This window comes from Vipera berus (genome assembly GCF_964194415.1).
Source record: "Vipera berus genome assembly, chromosome: 1".
Classification (NCBI taxonomy): domain Eukaryota; kingdom Metazoa; phylum Chordata; class Lepidosauria; order Squamata; family Viperidae; genus Vipera; species Vipera berus.
This window is the reverse complement of record NC_138202.1, coordinates 294,754,233-294,769,505: the sequence shown is the minus strand read 5'-3', so window position 1 is coordinate 294,769,505 and position 15,273 is coordinate 294,754,233. Positions and strand designations below refer to the sequence as shown.

Sequence of the window (15,273 nt, the reverse complement as noted above, 5' to 3'; positions counted from 1 at the left end):
CCATAGAAATCTAGATAATACATAGTACATATATTGATCAGAAATCTGGGTGGTTCATTAAAATTGTTTCCTACATAAAAAGAAAAATTATCATGCTAGTGAACCACCAAGGCAGAAAAAGCGTATTTTCCAGAATAGATTATAGCCATTGAATCTGAATTTGGCACCCAAAGAGTGCTTTGTGTTAAATGCTTCTTGATGTTTTTAAGACTTAAAAAAAATAAAAACATCAAAAATAGATAGCCTTGAATTCTTTTGCTACCCAGTGTGAAAGTTTTACATCATTTCAACTTCTTTCTTTGACCAAATCTACTACAAATAAATGTTTTGGTAGTTTCCTCAAAATATTCTCTTCTCTGGTTTGTTTTCAGGATTGCTTGAGACGGTTACTTCAGTTCTTCTCCATCCTAGTATGGCTGCTCGACTTGCTGCTGCATGGTGTTTGCGCTGTGTGGCTGTAGCTTTGCCTTTCCAGTTGACTCCGTTATTGGACCGGTGTGCAGAAAGGCTTAACAACCTGAAGACCTCCCCAGAAGCTGTTAGTGGGTACAGCTTCGCCATGGCTGCTTTGTTAGGTGGAGTTCATCAGTGTTCTCTAGGCATCCCTCATGCCAAAGGAAAGGTGAGATTATTAATACATGTCTGCATTGTTTTGTCTAACACCGGGGTAGAGAAGGAGGCTGTCACAAAGCAACATGAGCTATTTAATGGTATATTCCAGGGGTTGGCAACCTTGGCTCTTTTATGACTCGTGGACTTCAACTCCCAGAATTCCGCTGGCTCAGGAATTCTGGGAGTTGAAGTCCACGAGTCATAAAAGAGCCAAGGTTGCCTACCCCTGGTATATTCCAAAGAAATTGCATTCAAAGATTTGCTTTACCGAATGTTAGTTTCCCAGTTATATTCAAGGTTTAAAGTCTGAAAAGCTCAAGCTGTAGCTACCAAGGAACATGTACTTCTCTGTGAACCTGAGGTACGTCAGCCATGTCAAAAAGGAAATGCCTTTGTATAAACACTGTTATGCTCCAAAACTAGGAAGCATCCATTTTGAAACTATGATTGCTCCTTCCTAGTTATAAGAAACTCAAGTTGCTTCTTTTTAGTCTGACCTCTTAAATGGCTCTAGGGCAGGGGTAGGCAACCTTGGCTCTTTTATGACTCGTGGACTTCAACTGTTAAAGTCCATGAGTCATAAAAGAGCCAAGGTTGCCTACCCCTGCTCTAGGGGTTTTATACTCTCATGCTCATTTTTTATTACATAATAATGCTTATTCCTGGATAAATACCTTTATCATCACAACAATAGAAACAAATTTCATTTGATGTTCGAGCATTTCCTCTTTTTTTTTTTTTGCTCTTTTCAGGGCATTTCTCTTATCACTTTCCATATCTTGATTTGTTTTCTTTAGTAATCTTTTAGTTTGCCTGCCCTGAGTCTCAACCATCCCCTACTGAGACCTTCAACCCCTTCTTTTGTTTGACTTCTTCATTTTACTGTTTAAAGGAAAAATAACTTGAATAATAATGAACTTGATATTAAATGAAGTTTTTATTTTCTATCCTGTATTAATGTTAGGTTATGAGTTTTATTAAGATGCTTTCTGGTTCACTTCTAAGTTGATTTTCCCTTTATTTTAGATGGTTGTTAGCATTGCTGAGGATCTCTTGCGGACTGCTGCACAAAATAGCAGGCTGTCCTTACAGCGAACCCAAGCTGGGTGGCTTTTGCTAGGTGCTCTAATGACTTTAGGTGTGTATGCACACATTCCTTCATTTTAGCAACACAGTCTGAATTGCACTTAGCAGCAAGATTGTCAATATCTCTCTAATACTAAACTTTATCAGGTTCTGCTGTTGCTACCAAAATCCAGATTATTTTGAAAGTGCAGTTGCCTTGCCAGATTACTTTTGTTGTGAAGTAAAAGTCTAGGTAGAAATATACTCTGATCAGTAGTTAGGAGTATTAAATTACAATTAGCACATTGAATGATAACAGAATATTAAAGTTAGCTTTAGTTAATTTGAATCTTTTAATGTTATTAATATGTAGCCGTATTTATAAAGGTATAAATATTTCTGTAACCTTAAAATCAATTATAATTACAGTAAGATTCCTAAACGTACTCTGCAAGTTATTTATTTTAATAGATAATTCTATTTTAATTAAAATTTGTCAAAGTGGCATATAAAATATAAAGTCAGTTTTTGAAAATGCCATCTACAAATAGCATTGAAGCCTGTTTAGAATTCTTTGGCTTTCTCTTTCATGAAGATTTATTAAGCCCCAGTATCATTTGTGTTCCTGGTAGGTCCTTCAGTCGTCCGTTACCATCTTCCTAAAATGTTATTACTGTGGCGAAATGTGTTTCCCCGTTCGCTAAAGGAATTAGAAGCTGAAAAAGCTCGTGGAGATTCCTTTACATGGCAAGTAACGCTGGAAGGACGCGCAGGAGCTCTCTGTGGTATGAATCTCAAATATACAGTACCTTGTCCAGGACTATTTCAGCCAGCCTAACTATATTTTATGAATAAAATAATCAGCTAGAATCAAAAGGACTGAAAAACTCTATTCTGAGTAATCTTTAGATGTTGATTCCTTGTGACAAAGTGGAGGAAAAACTGATACACCTATGTTATGACCATTGAAATGCAAAATATTAAGAATATATTTGCAAAAATGCAGCCGGATTGTATTCCACCATATCCATGTTTGGAATATGCTAGTATAAGAGTATGGATAGGAGTAGGATAGGATGTTCTTAAATTTTTTTTTACAGGATACAAATAAAATTGAATTGAGCACTATATTTGTTAGGTGACCATATTATGTATGTGTCAATGCTGCAACTTCGTTTTCAGTTGCCACAGTTGGGAGGGGGAATGTTTTAATGGTAGAGATAACAATAAGTTGTCCTGTGGGAACCAATTTCATTGCTGCTTGGGTTTTGGCAGGCTGAGCTTTCTGTTAGAAAGCCCGCCAAAGTAATTTATTGGGGAATGTGATTTATGACATACTACTGGGTGGGAAGTTCAACTTTGTAACAGTTGGGAGGGAATTTCAGTCTTGGTTTCACTTTTGATCATGCCAATACTTTGTAGCCAATAAATATGTTCTTTAAGGAAACCTTTTGCCTTGGAGTTCTGGTCTCATCTATCGGAAACATGACAATATGTGTGTTTGTGTGTAGCCAGTTTAGCTTTTCTTTTTTAGTGGAAAGCTGTAGTTTGAGCAGAGAGCCCTGTTTCTGAGAGAGAGAAAGAGAGAATGACATAGAGCAATAGCACTTAGATTTATATAAATGCTTCACAGTGCTTTGCAACCCTCTCTAAGCAGTTTACAGAGTCAGCGTATTGCCCCGAACAATCTGGGTCCTCATTTTACTGACCTCGGAAGGATGGAAGGTTGAGCCAACCTTGAGGTGGTCTGAATTGAATTCCTGGAATGCAGAGTTAGCCTGCAGTACTGCATTCTAACCATTGCATCGCTCTTCTGTATGTCTTTTCTTCCCCTCAATAATTTTATTTTGACCATATGTCAATTCAGCTGTCCATTGCATTATATATTTGATGGATATGTTTGCACTGATTTTTTAAAGCTATCATTTCTGCTATTTTTGTTTGTTGCTAGCTATGAGGAGTTTTGTTGCCCACTGCCCTGAACTTCTAACAGAAGATGTTATTCGAAAATTGATGACACCCATTGAATGTGCTATGACAATGATGTCTCAGTGAGTATGTTTCTTAGAAATTGAAACTAGTTTTCTTTTAAAATCAATTTGTCTGCCTAATCACTAATAGAACACAATCTGTGATCTGATTTCTTATTACAACCACTAATCAACCTCTCTCCTCCTCTGTTAATCTTTTTTATTTTTCCCCCTCCCCAGATGGATATGTGGATGTGGATGGCTAAATTGTAATAAATTCATGTGAAAGAGAGCTCATATACATATGGGTGATGAACATAGAACAAGTTCATTAATACCCTGCGTTCTCTCTCAATATCTTGTGATCTCACCAATTTTCCCTCTGTAATTTCAAGGGGCAAAATAACATGTTCCCCTATTGGCATACATCTTCCAAAATTTATAAGGGAAAAGGTGCTTTTACTCCCAGTATTCTGTATCTACAGTATAAGTTAAATAGCCTTTTGAAGTAATAGTAACTTTTATGTTTTTTTTTTAACATGGTAGCATTCCTTCTGTAATTAAAGCCCATGGAGCACATCTGAAGGCAAGTGCAGCAATGGTTCGATTAAGGCTTTATGACATTTTGGCTTTGTTACCACCAAAAACATATGAAGGTAAAATTCACTTTTCCCCCCACTATTTCCCCTGTTCTTAAATACACCACTTTAATATGAGGTAGAAGCTTTGTAAACATTTTATTTCTCTATTTTTTAAATGACAGAAAGTTCAGCAGGAGAACTCTGTGCTCCCATATGCTCACTTTCATACATAGTAGCACTACTCTCAGATAACATTTCCTGCAACTTTCTCGGACTTGTGTTCAAATAATGACCCTGTAATCATAGAAATATTAGGGGGGAATTGTTCATCATACAAAGCTTCTGAAGCTTCAGTAACAACAGTATTTTGCCATGGGATTTCACGTGATCAGAATATTATTCGTTCTGGTTTTCTTGTTTGAAAACTAGGCTGAATCGTGTGATGCTTGTTGTTTTAACGGCCTGTGTGAAAACTGTATTTTATTGTTTTGCTCTAGGGTCTTTTAACCCACTTCTTCGGGAGCTGGTGGCAGAATTTACTCTAACAGACAATTCTGCTAATACAACCACCTCCCTGCTTAGATCACTTTGCCACTATGATGACAGTGTTCTTCTTGGCTCCTGGCTGCAAGAAACAGACCATAAATCAATTGAAGATCAGGTATCCAATCTTGTTTTCAAATCCTTTCCAAGTGTCAATTGTTTTTAATTACACACTTGTTATGCGTATAACAAATAAATTAAACATTTTCTGTGGTTTTTTCCATATTAGCATATTAAATCTTAGTCAGATCGTCAAGCCATAAATTCATTAGGGAAACTGTTTATTTACTAAAGGTGAACTTGGATGGCTGGATGGGCATTTGATACCGAAATGGAGCCTCCCCCAAATAAAATAGGTTCTGCATTCAATCCTTACAGAGTTGCTCCATCAGTTTCCAGAAACTAAGAATAAACTAAGTAAAACTTAAGAATATGAAAGAAATGAAAAGAATTTTTTGAGACTCCTGATGTATTGAGCCCAGTTCTCCATAGCCTTGTCTAATATGGGAATATTAGTAAAGCAATATTTGAAGAGCAATAGTCCCCCATGGCTGATATAGTCATATTTAACCCATTTATTTCACCATGCAGCTTTCACTTCTGCTTTGGGGAATATGGACTAGTATATTAGAGGAAATATTGGAGAAAATCATATTGTTATTAACGTTTGAGAAAATCCATACTTTTGAAGTGATGGGCATCTTTTCCTCCTCATTCATTTGATGCTGCTTGCAAAAATACCTTCTTATAAAGTGTAGAGACTGCCACTGACAATCCCACATCTGGGTCCTTAGAGAGGCAGAAATTAGACATAGTGTATACAGTATAATTCCCAATATCACTAAAGGCTCCTGCTTCAAGTTCCCTACAGCAGTACTTTTAGTAGGAGCTGAAATACAGTGCAACACCTGGCTTGCAATATGTTAAGGCAACGTATAAGAAATTGGAAATGATTTCTAGCAAGTTGCCTTTAAATGCATAGGAATATTTGTCTGACCCTAAAGTATATTGTATAGAATAGAATAGAACAGAACAGAATAGAATATCTTTATTGTCATTGCATAACTGACAACAAAATTAAGTGCTGTCCACAGTGCACACTATACACAACTAAAAACCTAAGCATAAGACAAGAACCGGTGGGTAGAAGCTTTACAATGAGATATCTAAACTTGAACTAAGAAGGAATTTCCTGACTTTGGGAGCTATTAAACAGTGGAACAGCCTGACTCCTGAAGTTGTGAGTGCTGCATCACTGGAGGTGTTCAAGAAAAGACTAGACATCTATTTGTTCACAATGGTATCAGGATTCCTGTATTCTGTAGGGGATTGGCTAAAAGTACTCCAAGGCCCCTACCAGCAGCCTGATTCTCTGATAATGAAAAATGGTAATGAATAGCAGATATACTTATTTGAGGATATAATTGTTCTGCAAAAACTGAAAATACATTGTATAGGCCCCATAGAGTACTCTTTTAACTAGGACAACATTTTTTAGCTGATATGAAATATTATGGGATAAAAAAATACATGTCTCTGATTTCAAATGTGCTGATGCTTTACAGCTCCAGCCCAACAGTGCCTCAGGTAGTGGTGCCCTAGAACACGATCCTTCCTCCATTTACTTGCGCATCCCAGCTGGAGAAGCAGTGCCAGGTCCTCTTCCATTGGGAGTATCGGTCATTGATGCCTCAGTGGCTCTCTTTGGAGTTGTTTTTCCTCATGTGTCCTACAAACACAGGTTTGTTATAATAAAAGCTAACCCTTCTATGCCTCATCAAGGTGTTCTTTCATTCAGTAATATCAAAATGAGAATCATATATAAAGATAAGTTATCCTTTTTTCATTTTTGTAATTTTTCAAATGTTACAACTTATCTTTTGGAGGAAGCTAGTGGAAGTGCCTTTTATGTTATTTTCAAGACTATTTGATTAGCATACTAATTATCTAAATGCAGACATGTCAAACACAAGGCTCGGGGGCCGGATCCGGCCCGCGAAGTGGTTTCATGTGGCCCGTGAAGCCATCCTGGAAACAGTGAGGGAACGGCCCCCACTGCCTTGGCCCTGGCCCAGAGACCCTCCTTCTGCCAGAGACCCTCACATCTGTCCCACTCCTGCCCAGGCCCTCATAGGCACCCTTGATGCGAACGATGTAGAGCTGGCCACGCCCACCCAGTAGGCCATACGCACTCTAGCCACGCCCACCCAGTAGGCCATGCCCACCCTGGCTATACCCACCCAGCCCCAAGGGCAACCGCAATGCTAATACGGCCCTCAATGAAATTGAGTTTGACACCCCTGATCTAAATATGACAAAATGGCTATAATGAGCAGGAGTTCCATCTTATTTGACATTCAAAGGTAATTTTTATCTAGAAATTCTCTGACCTTACATTTATTTCCAATGCAACTGTTAGTTTCCACATGTTATCAGTGTGCATATTTCCTCAAAAGGGGCTAAAGCATTCTTTCCCAACCTGATGCCCTCCAGATGCATTAGGACTGTAATACCCAGAATTGCTAGCCAGTATGACTTAAAGTTCATACTGATGAAGTTAAAGAATTATATGGATACTTCTAAATATGGAAGGCAACTAGAAATCTAAGAGAATTTGGGGGAACTGTAGGGGATGGTGATGGAGGTAGATGAGGAGAAAGGCAGCTAAAGTGGGATGGAAGAAAAAGAGACCACTAGTATAGTTAAAAGATAAGAGAAATACCAGTATCCTTTGTGAGGGTGGTTGTATAATGAAGCACTCAGGAGACATTTACTGATAAAACTAAAGAGAAACAACTTTTTTCCTCTCCTCATTGTACAATGAATGCGACTCATAAGGTTCCTTTGAATAAATGAAAGACAAAATATCCCCCCACCACTCGCACACTTAAAATATCACGCTATAGGAAAAAGAATTAATTAAATGATAATTTCAGTGCAAGAGCTACTTTAAGTTGTTCAGCAATAAGTTAAAGTATATTCATTTATTTCCAAGAAACTTCAAAGTGATTATGCCATTCTGGATTAAATAAACCAAGTTTCATCATAGCTGCAGTGAATCTCGGCAGTACTAGATTTTTAGAAGTAAACAAAATAAACTTCAGAGTTAATTCTAATTACATTAATTCATATCTGACAAAAGCTGCTTTAAAGTGTCAAGATATTTAGCAACCATTACTACTGGAATGTGGATGGTTGCTATTTGAATGCTAGTTTCCTCATTATATTTCTATTTTCAGGCTACAGATGTTGGATCATTTTGCAGAATGCATCAAACAGGCAAAAGGTGTTCGTCAACAAGCAGTGCAGCTTAATATTTTTACTGCTGTTCTCAGTGCACTAAAGGTAAATCTGCTTCAAAAGATGAAACTATAGTGTTGCTCTCAAGCAGTGGAATGGCCTCTTAGGAACTTTTCCTGCTTTGTTGATTTTTAGTAAGAGACTTGTTGCTTCAGCTAGGCGAGGGGTCTTCAAACTTGACCCCTTTATGACTTGTGGACTTCAACTCCCAGAATTCCTCAGCCAGGCATGCTGGCTGAGGAATTCTGGGAGTTGAAGTCCACAAATCATAAAAGGGCCAAGTTTGAAGACCCCTGAGCTAGGCCTTTTTAGTTTAATTAGCACACAGTGATTTTAATAATTTTATCACATTTTAAACAATGGTTTTATTGTTACTTGACTTGAGTGCCCTTTAGGTAGAAAGGTGGATTGTAAAGTGAACACATAACAATAATTTTATAATTAAAATGATTTGGAAGATGCTGAAAAGCAAGTATATCAGAGCGCATTCATAATGTATTTTCTTAAAGTAATCAATGACTGCTTTAAATACGTTCTAGATAATGTTTTAAAGTATTACCTTTTGTAAAAGGGCTTGGCTGAGAACAAAAGTACCTTAGGACCAGAAGAAGTCCGCAAGTCTGCTTTGACTCTTGTAATGGGAGCACTTGACAACCCCAATCCTATTTTGAGATGTGCTGCAGGAGAAGCTCTGGGCAGAATGGCACAGGTGGTTGGGGAAGCAACTTTCATTGCCAGGATGGCTCAGTACAGCTTTGATAAGTATGTTGTAATTTTACCTTAAGTAAAACAAGAACTGTGTTAAATACTACTTCGGTTTGGGCTTGTTTGTTTATTGTTTAAAATTGTCTTCTTTTGTACAACATATGAAAAATATACAAACTATATATGACTCTTATTATTTGTAGTGGTTCTGTTCCAAACCATTCATAAAACCATGAATAATGAAACCACGAATAATGAGATTGTGGAGTCTGTGCTCATTTTCCTCAGCCAAGAGAGGCTGTGTTCTTCCTGCTTGCAAGAGCAGTACCAGCTTCTGTCATTAGTAGTTTATTCTAAGGCAGGGGTGCTGAGGTGTTCTGGGAGTTGAAGTCCATAAGTCATAAAAGGCCCAAGTTTGAAGACCCCTGTTCTAAGGCTTAAAAAAAAAACTACCTCAGCCCAATCCCATTGGAGCATAAGCACTCTCCAGCAGCCATATTAAACCCAATTAAGAGGTTCTTATGACACTGAAAACCATGTAAAATGAAGAAACTAGCATGAGACATTTGGCATGAAGAAGGCAACATTCTTCATCACCAGCCAACTAATTTGCTCTTGAGAAGAAAGCAGCGTAGCCACTCAGAACCTTGTAGTCAGGCTGATCCAGCAAGATCTGTTATAACCAAGTGAGAAAAAGTAACAAATATACTATGCAGACAATCTAACTCTATTCTGAAAAAGAAAGACGTGCTTTGCAGATACGTAAAAGCCCATCTGCATTCTGTACACACATAAAGAAATAAAATGGAAGCCAAAATGTGGACGTGTGAAGATCTTTTATTTGTATGCCCGAATGTTGTCTACATGTAACAGTTGTGAATATTCAAAACCGCTAATACATGAACTGTTTATAACAATAATATCACAATAATTTTGGCTGAATAAACTATAACTGGAAAAATTCGGCTGTAAGAAGGCACATAAATGAAGCTGATCAGTATTACTTCCTTAGTTTGTTGATTAAAAAGAAGTATGGCCTCTGTGCCAAGGGAGGCTTGCTATGATGCTGTGCAGTTTTTGTCCCCCTTCTCTCACCCGCTACTGCCATTTAGGGATAGAATTTAGGAGGATGAGTGGCAACCGGCAAGGCTGTGGTTCTGGATCCTCAATTAGTAGAGGCCGAATGATTGCTCGGAAGTGGATGAGGAGGGAATATTAGATGAGATCCAGCCCTCCTCCCGTTACAGTTCCTACCTAACTGCTTGACTAAAAGTCCTTGTTGTTTGAATTGTGGACTCAGATGCAAATGTCCCATGTCAAGCAGTGGTACGTGTTTGAAAGCAGACATTATCCATTCAATGAAGAGAAGTTATAGCCCCTCTGGCAGTAGCCAGAGCTGGCGCCTTGGTACAAGAGATACCTTAGCACAACTTGAGCACCTTAGACAAAGAGATTCTGTGGTAACCTCTGCTGCTGCTTTCTTCCAAGATTATCGCCACATAACCCAAAACAAATTCAGAAGGTGTAAATACTTTTCAGTTCAGTGGATCTTACTTTGAAAAAGAATACAAAAATGCAAGTTTATTTCATTTTTTTTCCGCCCGAAAGGAAGTGTGTGCAAAATACATGGCTAATTATGGTGTCAAGATAACTTGATTGGCTTTGGGTTCTAAGTATTGTAAAGGTTTTGGAATCGTGTGGAATCAAAGGAAGAAAATCAACTTAAAGAGAGGGTTTGTGGCGCCAGAGTTACAGTTCTTTTAATTGTATTTATTTTATATCAATTCATGGTTGTAGAAAAATAAGGGATTTGTGTATTCTAAATGATTTAAATAATTATAACATTTGTTAGGTTTAACATTACAATATGGAACATTTTTATATATGTGAAAAAGTTGGAATTTTTAAAAGTATGTTTTTAATGGGGAAATGGAGGTATTTAGAAGTATAGACAATTTAATTATAAAATTTTGTTTAAAATAATGGACTTAAATGATTTTTTTTAAAAAAAATATTGGCAGGTTGAAATCTGCTAGAGATGTTGTTTCAAGAACTGGCCACTCTTTGGCCCTTGGGTGTCTGCATCGCTATGTTGGTGGAATAGGTTCTGGGCAGCATTTGAAAACCAGTGTCAGCATTCTGTTAGCGCTAGCACAAGATGGAACCTCTCCTGAAGTTCAGGTAAAATTAATATATATTAATATACGTTATATGAACGTACATGATAGGAATATAATATCCACGCTTTGAAAAATATTCAGATATGTTTTGGACTTCGCACAAGTGTATAGTCTGTTATTCATTTAAGAAGCATGACCTTTTGGGTTTTCTGCAAACTTGCTTCAGCGAATCCAGTCATTAAAGTTAGCATGACTCTTATTGTAATAAAATATACTGCTCAAAAAAATAAAGGAACACAAGATAAGACATCCTACTATTAAATACAGTACATTGTGTTGTTTAAGTGTTCCCTTTATTTTTTTGAGCAGTATATTTTTAACATAATAAGGCAGACTTCTTGCTTTAAAATCTTTATTCCTTATCCTTTTTGTAAACAGCTGAATTTTAAAAAAAACTTATTATGTGTGTGTTAGAGAACTGTCAGCTAGAAATCATAAATTATATTTGTTAGTCTGCTTGCTTTTGTTTTGTGAGGCATAGGGACATTTACGTTTCTTTAATTATCATTATAATAGGCAGTTCCTGTACAGTTCCCAATCTAGAGAGAGATGTTAATGAAGTTAGTATATAATTTGATAATCCATTTGTTATACAGATATCCTCAACTTAGGACCACAGTTCAGCCCAAAATTTCTGTTGCTAAGTGAGGCAGTGGTTGAATGAGTTGTGCCTCTTTTTATAACCTTTTTGCCACAGTTCTTAGCAAATCACTGCCATTGTTAAGTGAATTGTGCAATTGTTAAGGAAATTCGGCTTCCCCAATTGATTTGGCTTGCCGGAAGCCAGCTGGGAAGGTTACAAATGGTGATCACATGACCCCAGGACAGTGCTACCATCATAAATACATGCCAGTTGCCAAGTGAATTTTGATCATGTGACCCTGGGGATGCTGCAATGGTTGTGAGTGAGAAAAAAGGTCAGAAGTCACTTTTTTCCAGTGCCGTTGTAACTTCGAAGGGTCACTAAATGGAGTGATTGTAAGTAGAAGACAACCTATAGTTGTAGCCTTTTAATGATCCTAAATCAGATGAAAGCATATGATTAAATTATTCATTCTTCTTCTAGACATGGTCTCTCCATTCACTTGCTCTGATAGTGGATTCCAGCGGACCAATGTATCGTGGTTATGTGGAGCCTACCCTATCTTTGGTCCTTACCTTACTTCTGACAGTGCCTCCCTCCCATACAGAAGTTCACCAATGTTTGGGTCGATGTCTAGGTGCTATAATAACTACTGTGGGTCCTGAGCTTCAAGGTTAGTATGAAAACAAAAGCATTGGACCTTCCCTATAATTTTATGCATATTACACTGCATGTGATTTAATACAAAGGTACAGTGCTTTGGATCCAAAACCAAAAAAGGTTCTTCAAAGCAGACGTGAGCATGTGTGCTGCTCTTCTTGGCACATCCTTAACAAAGCTACTAATTTTCCTGAGATTGCATGGCAGAAGCATGATCCCTGGAAAATAAGTGTTTAAGTTAAAAAGGTACTAACAGTGCACCTACAACCATTCCCAGACATATGTTTCCACACTGTTGGTACCTTCTTAAACTCCAACAGGTACTTTCTTGATCCCAGGTGGTTATTGTGATTCTAGAAGTGAGGAGGTGCCAACAAATGTTTGTTCCAAGACACTCTTTTGGCTTTAAATCCAAAGTGAGAGGCAAGTTTACTATTTTTCTTCTGTTTTTCTTTTTTCTTTTACTCTAATCTTATTCTGTGTTATGTGTACTATGTACTTTACATTATATCTAAGAACATCTGATTCTCAGACTCTGTCTGGACAAGTCCTTGCAGTTTTCTTGGCCAGGTTTTTCAGAAGTGGTTTGACATTGCCTTTTTCCTAGGGCTGGGAAAAGTGCCTAGCTAGCCCAAGATCACTGCTGCTTTGTGCCTACGGTGGGACTATAACTCACTGCCTCCTGATTTCTAGCTTGACACTTTAACCACTACACCAAACTGGCTCTTCAATCCAGATTAGGTAAAGGTAAAGGTTCCCCCGCACGTGCGTGCTAGTCGTTTCCGACTCTAGGGGCCGGTGCTTATCTCCGTTTCAAAGCCGAAGAGCCAGCGCTTGTCGGAGGACGTCTCCGTGGTCATGTGGCCGGCATGACTAGACGCCAAAGGCGCACGGAACGCTGTTAACTTCCCACCGTAGTGGTCCCTATTTTTCTACTTGCATTTTTACGTGCTTTCACACTGCTAGGTTGGCAGAAGCTGGGACAAGTAACAGGCGCTCACTCTGTTACGCGGCACTCGGGATTCGACCTGCCAAACTGCCGACCATCTGATCGACAAGCTCAGCGTCCTAATCCAGATTATCTAACTGTAATTGTATGTAGATGCAGTTGTTTCTAGGCTGGTTTTATGACACACCATACTAGTGATTCTTGAACTGCCTCGGGTCCTGGTCATTTTCTGAGCAAAATTCTGAGAATTCATCTTGATCTTTCAATAATTCTTATCAGAGATTTTTCTTTAAGGTTTCATACCATCTGAAATGTGTCTTAAGGAGAATACCCCTCAGAAATTATATTATAGAGTTCAGTTCCTTTCTTTCGCAGCTCAGTTTATTATTTAAGATATTGTTAGACTGTTTTGCATAAGCTGCATGGTATACAGTGAAATGATTAAAACGAAGTAAAACTGTGCAAACATATTTATGCACCCTAACACTCATGTGCCTGATTGTAACCTTCAGTTGGGGAAATGGTGCCTCAGAGTGCAATAGTTTTTTAATTAACATACCTCAAATGGGATAACTTACATAATGCATCCAAAATCCAGGACCTTGATTCCCATGAGATTGAAATTTGACAAATTTGAGGCTGCTTCATTAAAAGCTGCTATGGTGCTATATTGTTGTAGTAAGCCAACTCATTTGATTGTGATTTCCAATGCTTCCTGCCAGAAGTCAGAAGTTGCTCCCACTCTCACTGTTTCCCCCCTTTCCGGTGGTCATTCTATTTCTCTCTTTAGATAAGGAAATATCTCTGAAATAATGAGCCAAAGTTCACATGTTCTCTAGTATTCATTAGTAGATAGGTTGGCAGGAAAAGGAACGAAATAAAATGTATCCATAATATACAGAGAAAATCCGAAAGAATAGATCTTCAACACTATAGGAACTTAAACATATAATAATAGGCATCTTATAGGATTCTGATGGTGGGAGAAAATGTTCAAAAGTTTATTATTTAGTATGTGGTGAATATCCTAAGTTGAGTCCTTTTATTTCCTTAAAGCAGAGGTCCCCAACAGTTCGGGCACTAGGGACCAGTTACGTGGAGAGGAGGTTTTTCCACGGGCCAGAGGGGGCATGGTTTTGTTGCTGCCTGCATCCTGTGGATGGGGCTTTCCTTGTTTGTGCGGACTGGTTGCTGGCATGCCGCGGCCCGGTACTGGTCCACGGCCCGGGGGTTGGGGATCCCTGCCTTAAAGGATTGTACTTTTCTTGGGTATTAAATTGCAAGATACTTATTTGGCTGTCTTTCATTTCACAATTTATAAAGGTTGATTTAAAAATGTTAATTTTGATAGGTAATGGAGCTACTATTTCTACCATCCGTTCCTCATGTCTGGTGGGATGTGCAATTACACAAGATCATTCGGACTCTCTTGTTCAAGCAGCTGCCATTTCCTGTCTCCAGCAACTTCACATGTTTGCACCACGACATGTTAACCTTTCCAGTCTTGTTCCCAGTCTTTGTGTAAGTATCTTTGTACTTCCGAGCAATACCAATAGCACTTAGACTTATATACTGCTTCACAGTGCTTTACAGCCCCCTCTAAGTGGTTTGCAGAGTCAGCATATTACCCCGCAACAATCTGGGTCCTCATTTTACCGACTTTGGAAAGATGGAAGGCTGAGTCAAACTTGAGCCAGTGAGAATTGAACTGCCAAACGTAGCACTGGCAGTCAGCAGAAGTAGCTTGCAGTATTGCGTCACCATGGCTCTTATATCCCAAAATAGTGTCCCCCAATGCTCATGATGATACCAACATTGTCAGATCACAGCTTGTTGCAAGCATGTATAAAATGTACTCTCTATCTTTGTAATAAAATATATAAACTATAGATCTTTCTGTTAATTTGTAAGTTTTGGAGTGCATTAGAAAAGTCTGAGGTAGGCATTTAGATTTTGCAGATTCTTAAAATGCTTTTATCCTCTGAATGAAGACGAGACACTGTGGTATACTTTTGAACCTTTTATGGAACTAATTCTTTTGTTACGCTTTGCTGAAATGGCAAAAACACAAAGATTTTTGATATAATTGTTAATAAATTAATAAATGTTCAAAAAGAGTTTCTTG

At 38.1% G+C, this 15,273-nt stretch overlaps 1 protein-coding gene across 1 annotated transcript in view; it reads left to right on the top strand.

Moving 5' to 3' along the window:
* Positions 1–15,273, top strand: part of HEATR5B (HEAT repeat containing 5B) — a 52,632-nt gene that overhangs the window by 10,891 nt on the left and 26,468 nt on the right. The window contains exons 10-21 of the mRNA XM_081331318.1: positions 372–622; positions 1,639–1,750; positions 2,310–2,462; positions 3,629–3,728; positions 4,194–4,303; positions 4,726–4,889; positions 6,337–6,512; positions 8,011–8,116; positions 8,643–8,833; positions 10,798–10,957; positions 12,023–12,212; positions 14,500–14,669. Of these exons, the coding sequence (XP_081187444.1) occupies positions 372–622; positions 1,639–1,750; positions 2,310–2,462; positions 3,629–3,728; positions 4,194–4,303; positions 4,726–4,889; positions 6,337–6,512; positions 8,011–8,116; positions 8,643–8,833; positions 10,798–10,957; positions 12,023–12,212; positions 14,500–14,669 (1,883 nt within the window). The remainder of the gene's footprint in view (positions 1–371; positions 623–1,638; positions 1,751–2,309; positions 2,463–3,628; positions 3,729–4,193; positions 4,304–4,725; positions 4,890–6,336; positions 6,513–8,010; positions 8,117–8,642; positions 8,834–10,797; positions 10,958–12,022; positions 12,213–14,499; positions 14,670–15,273) is intronic.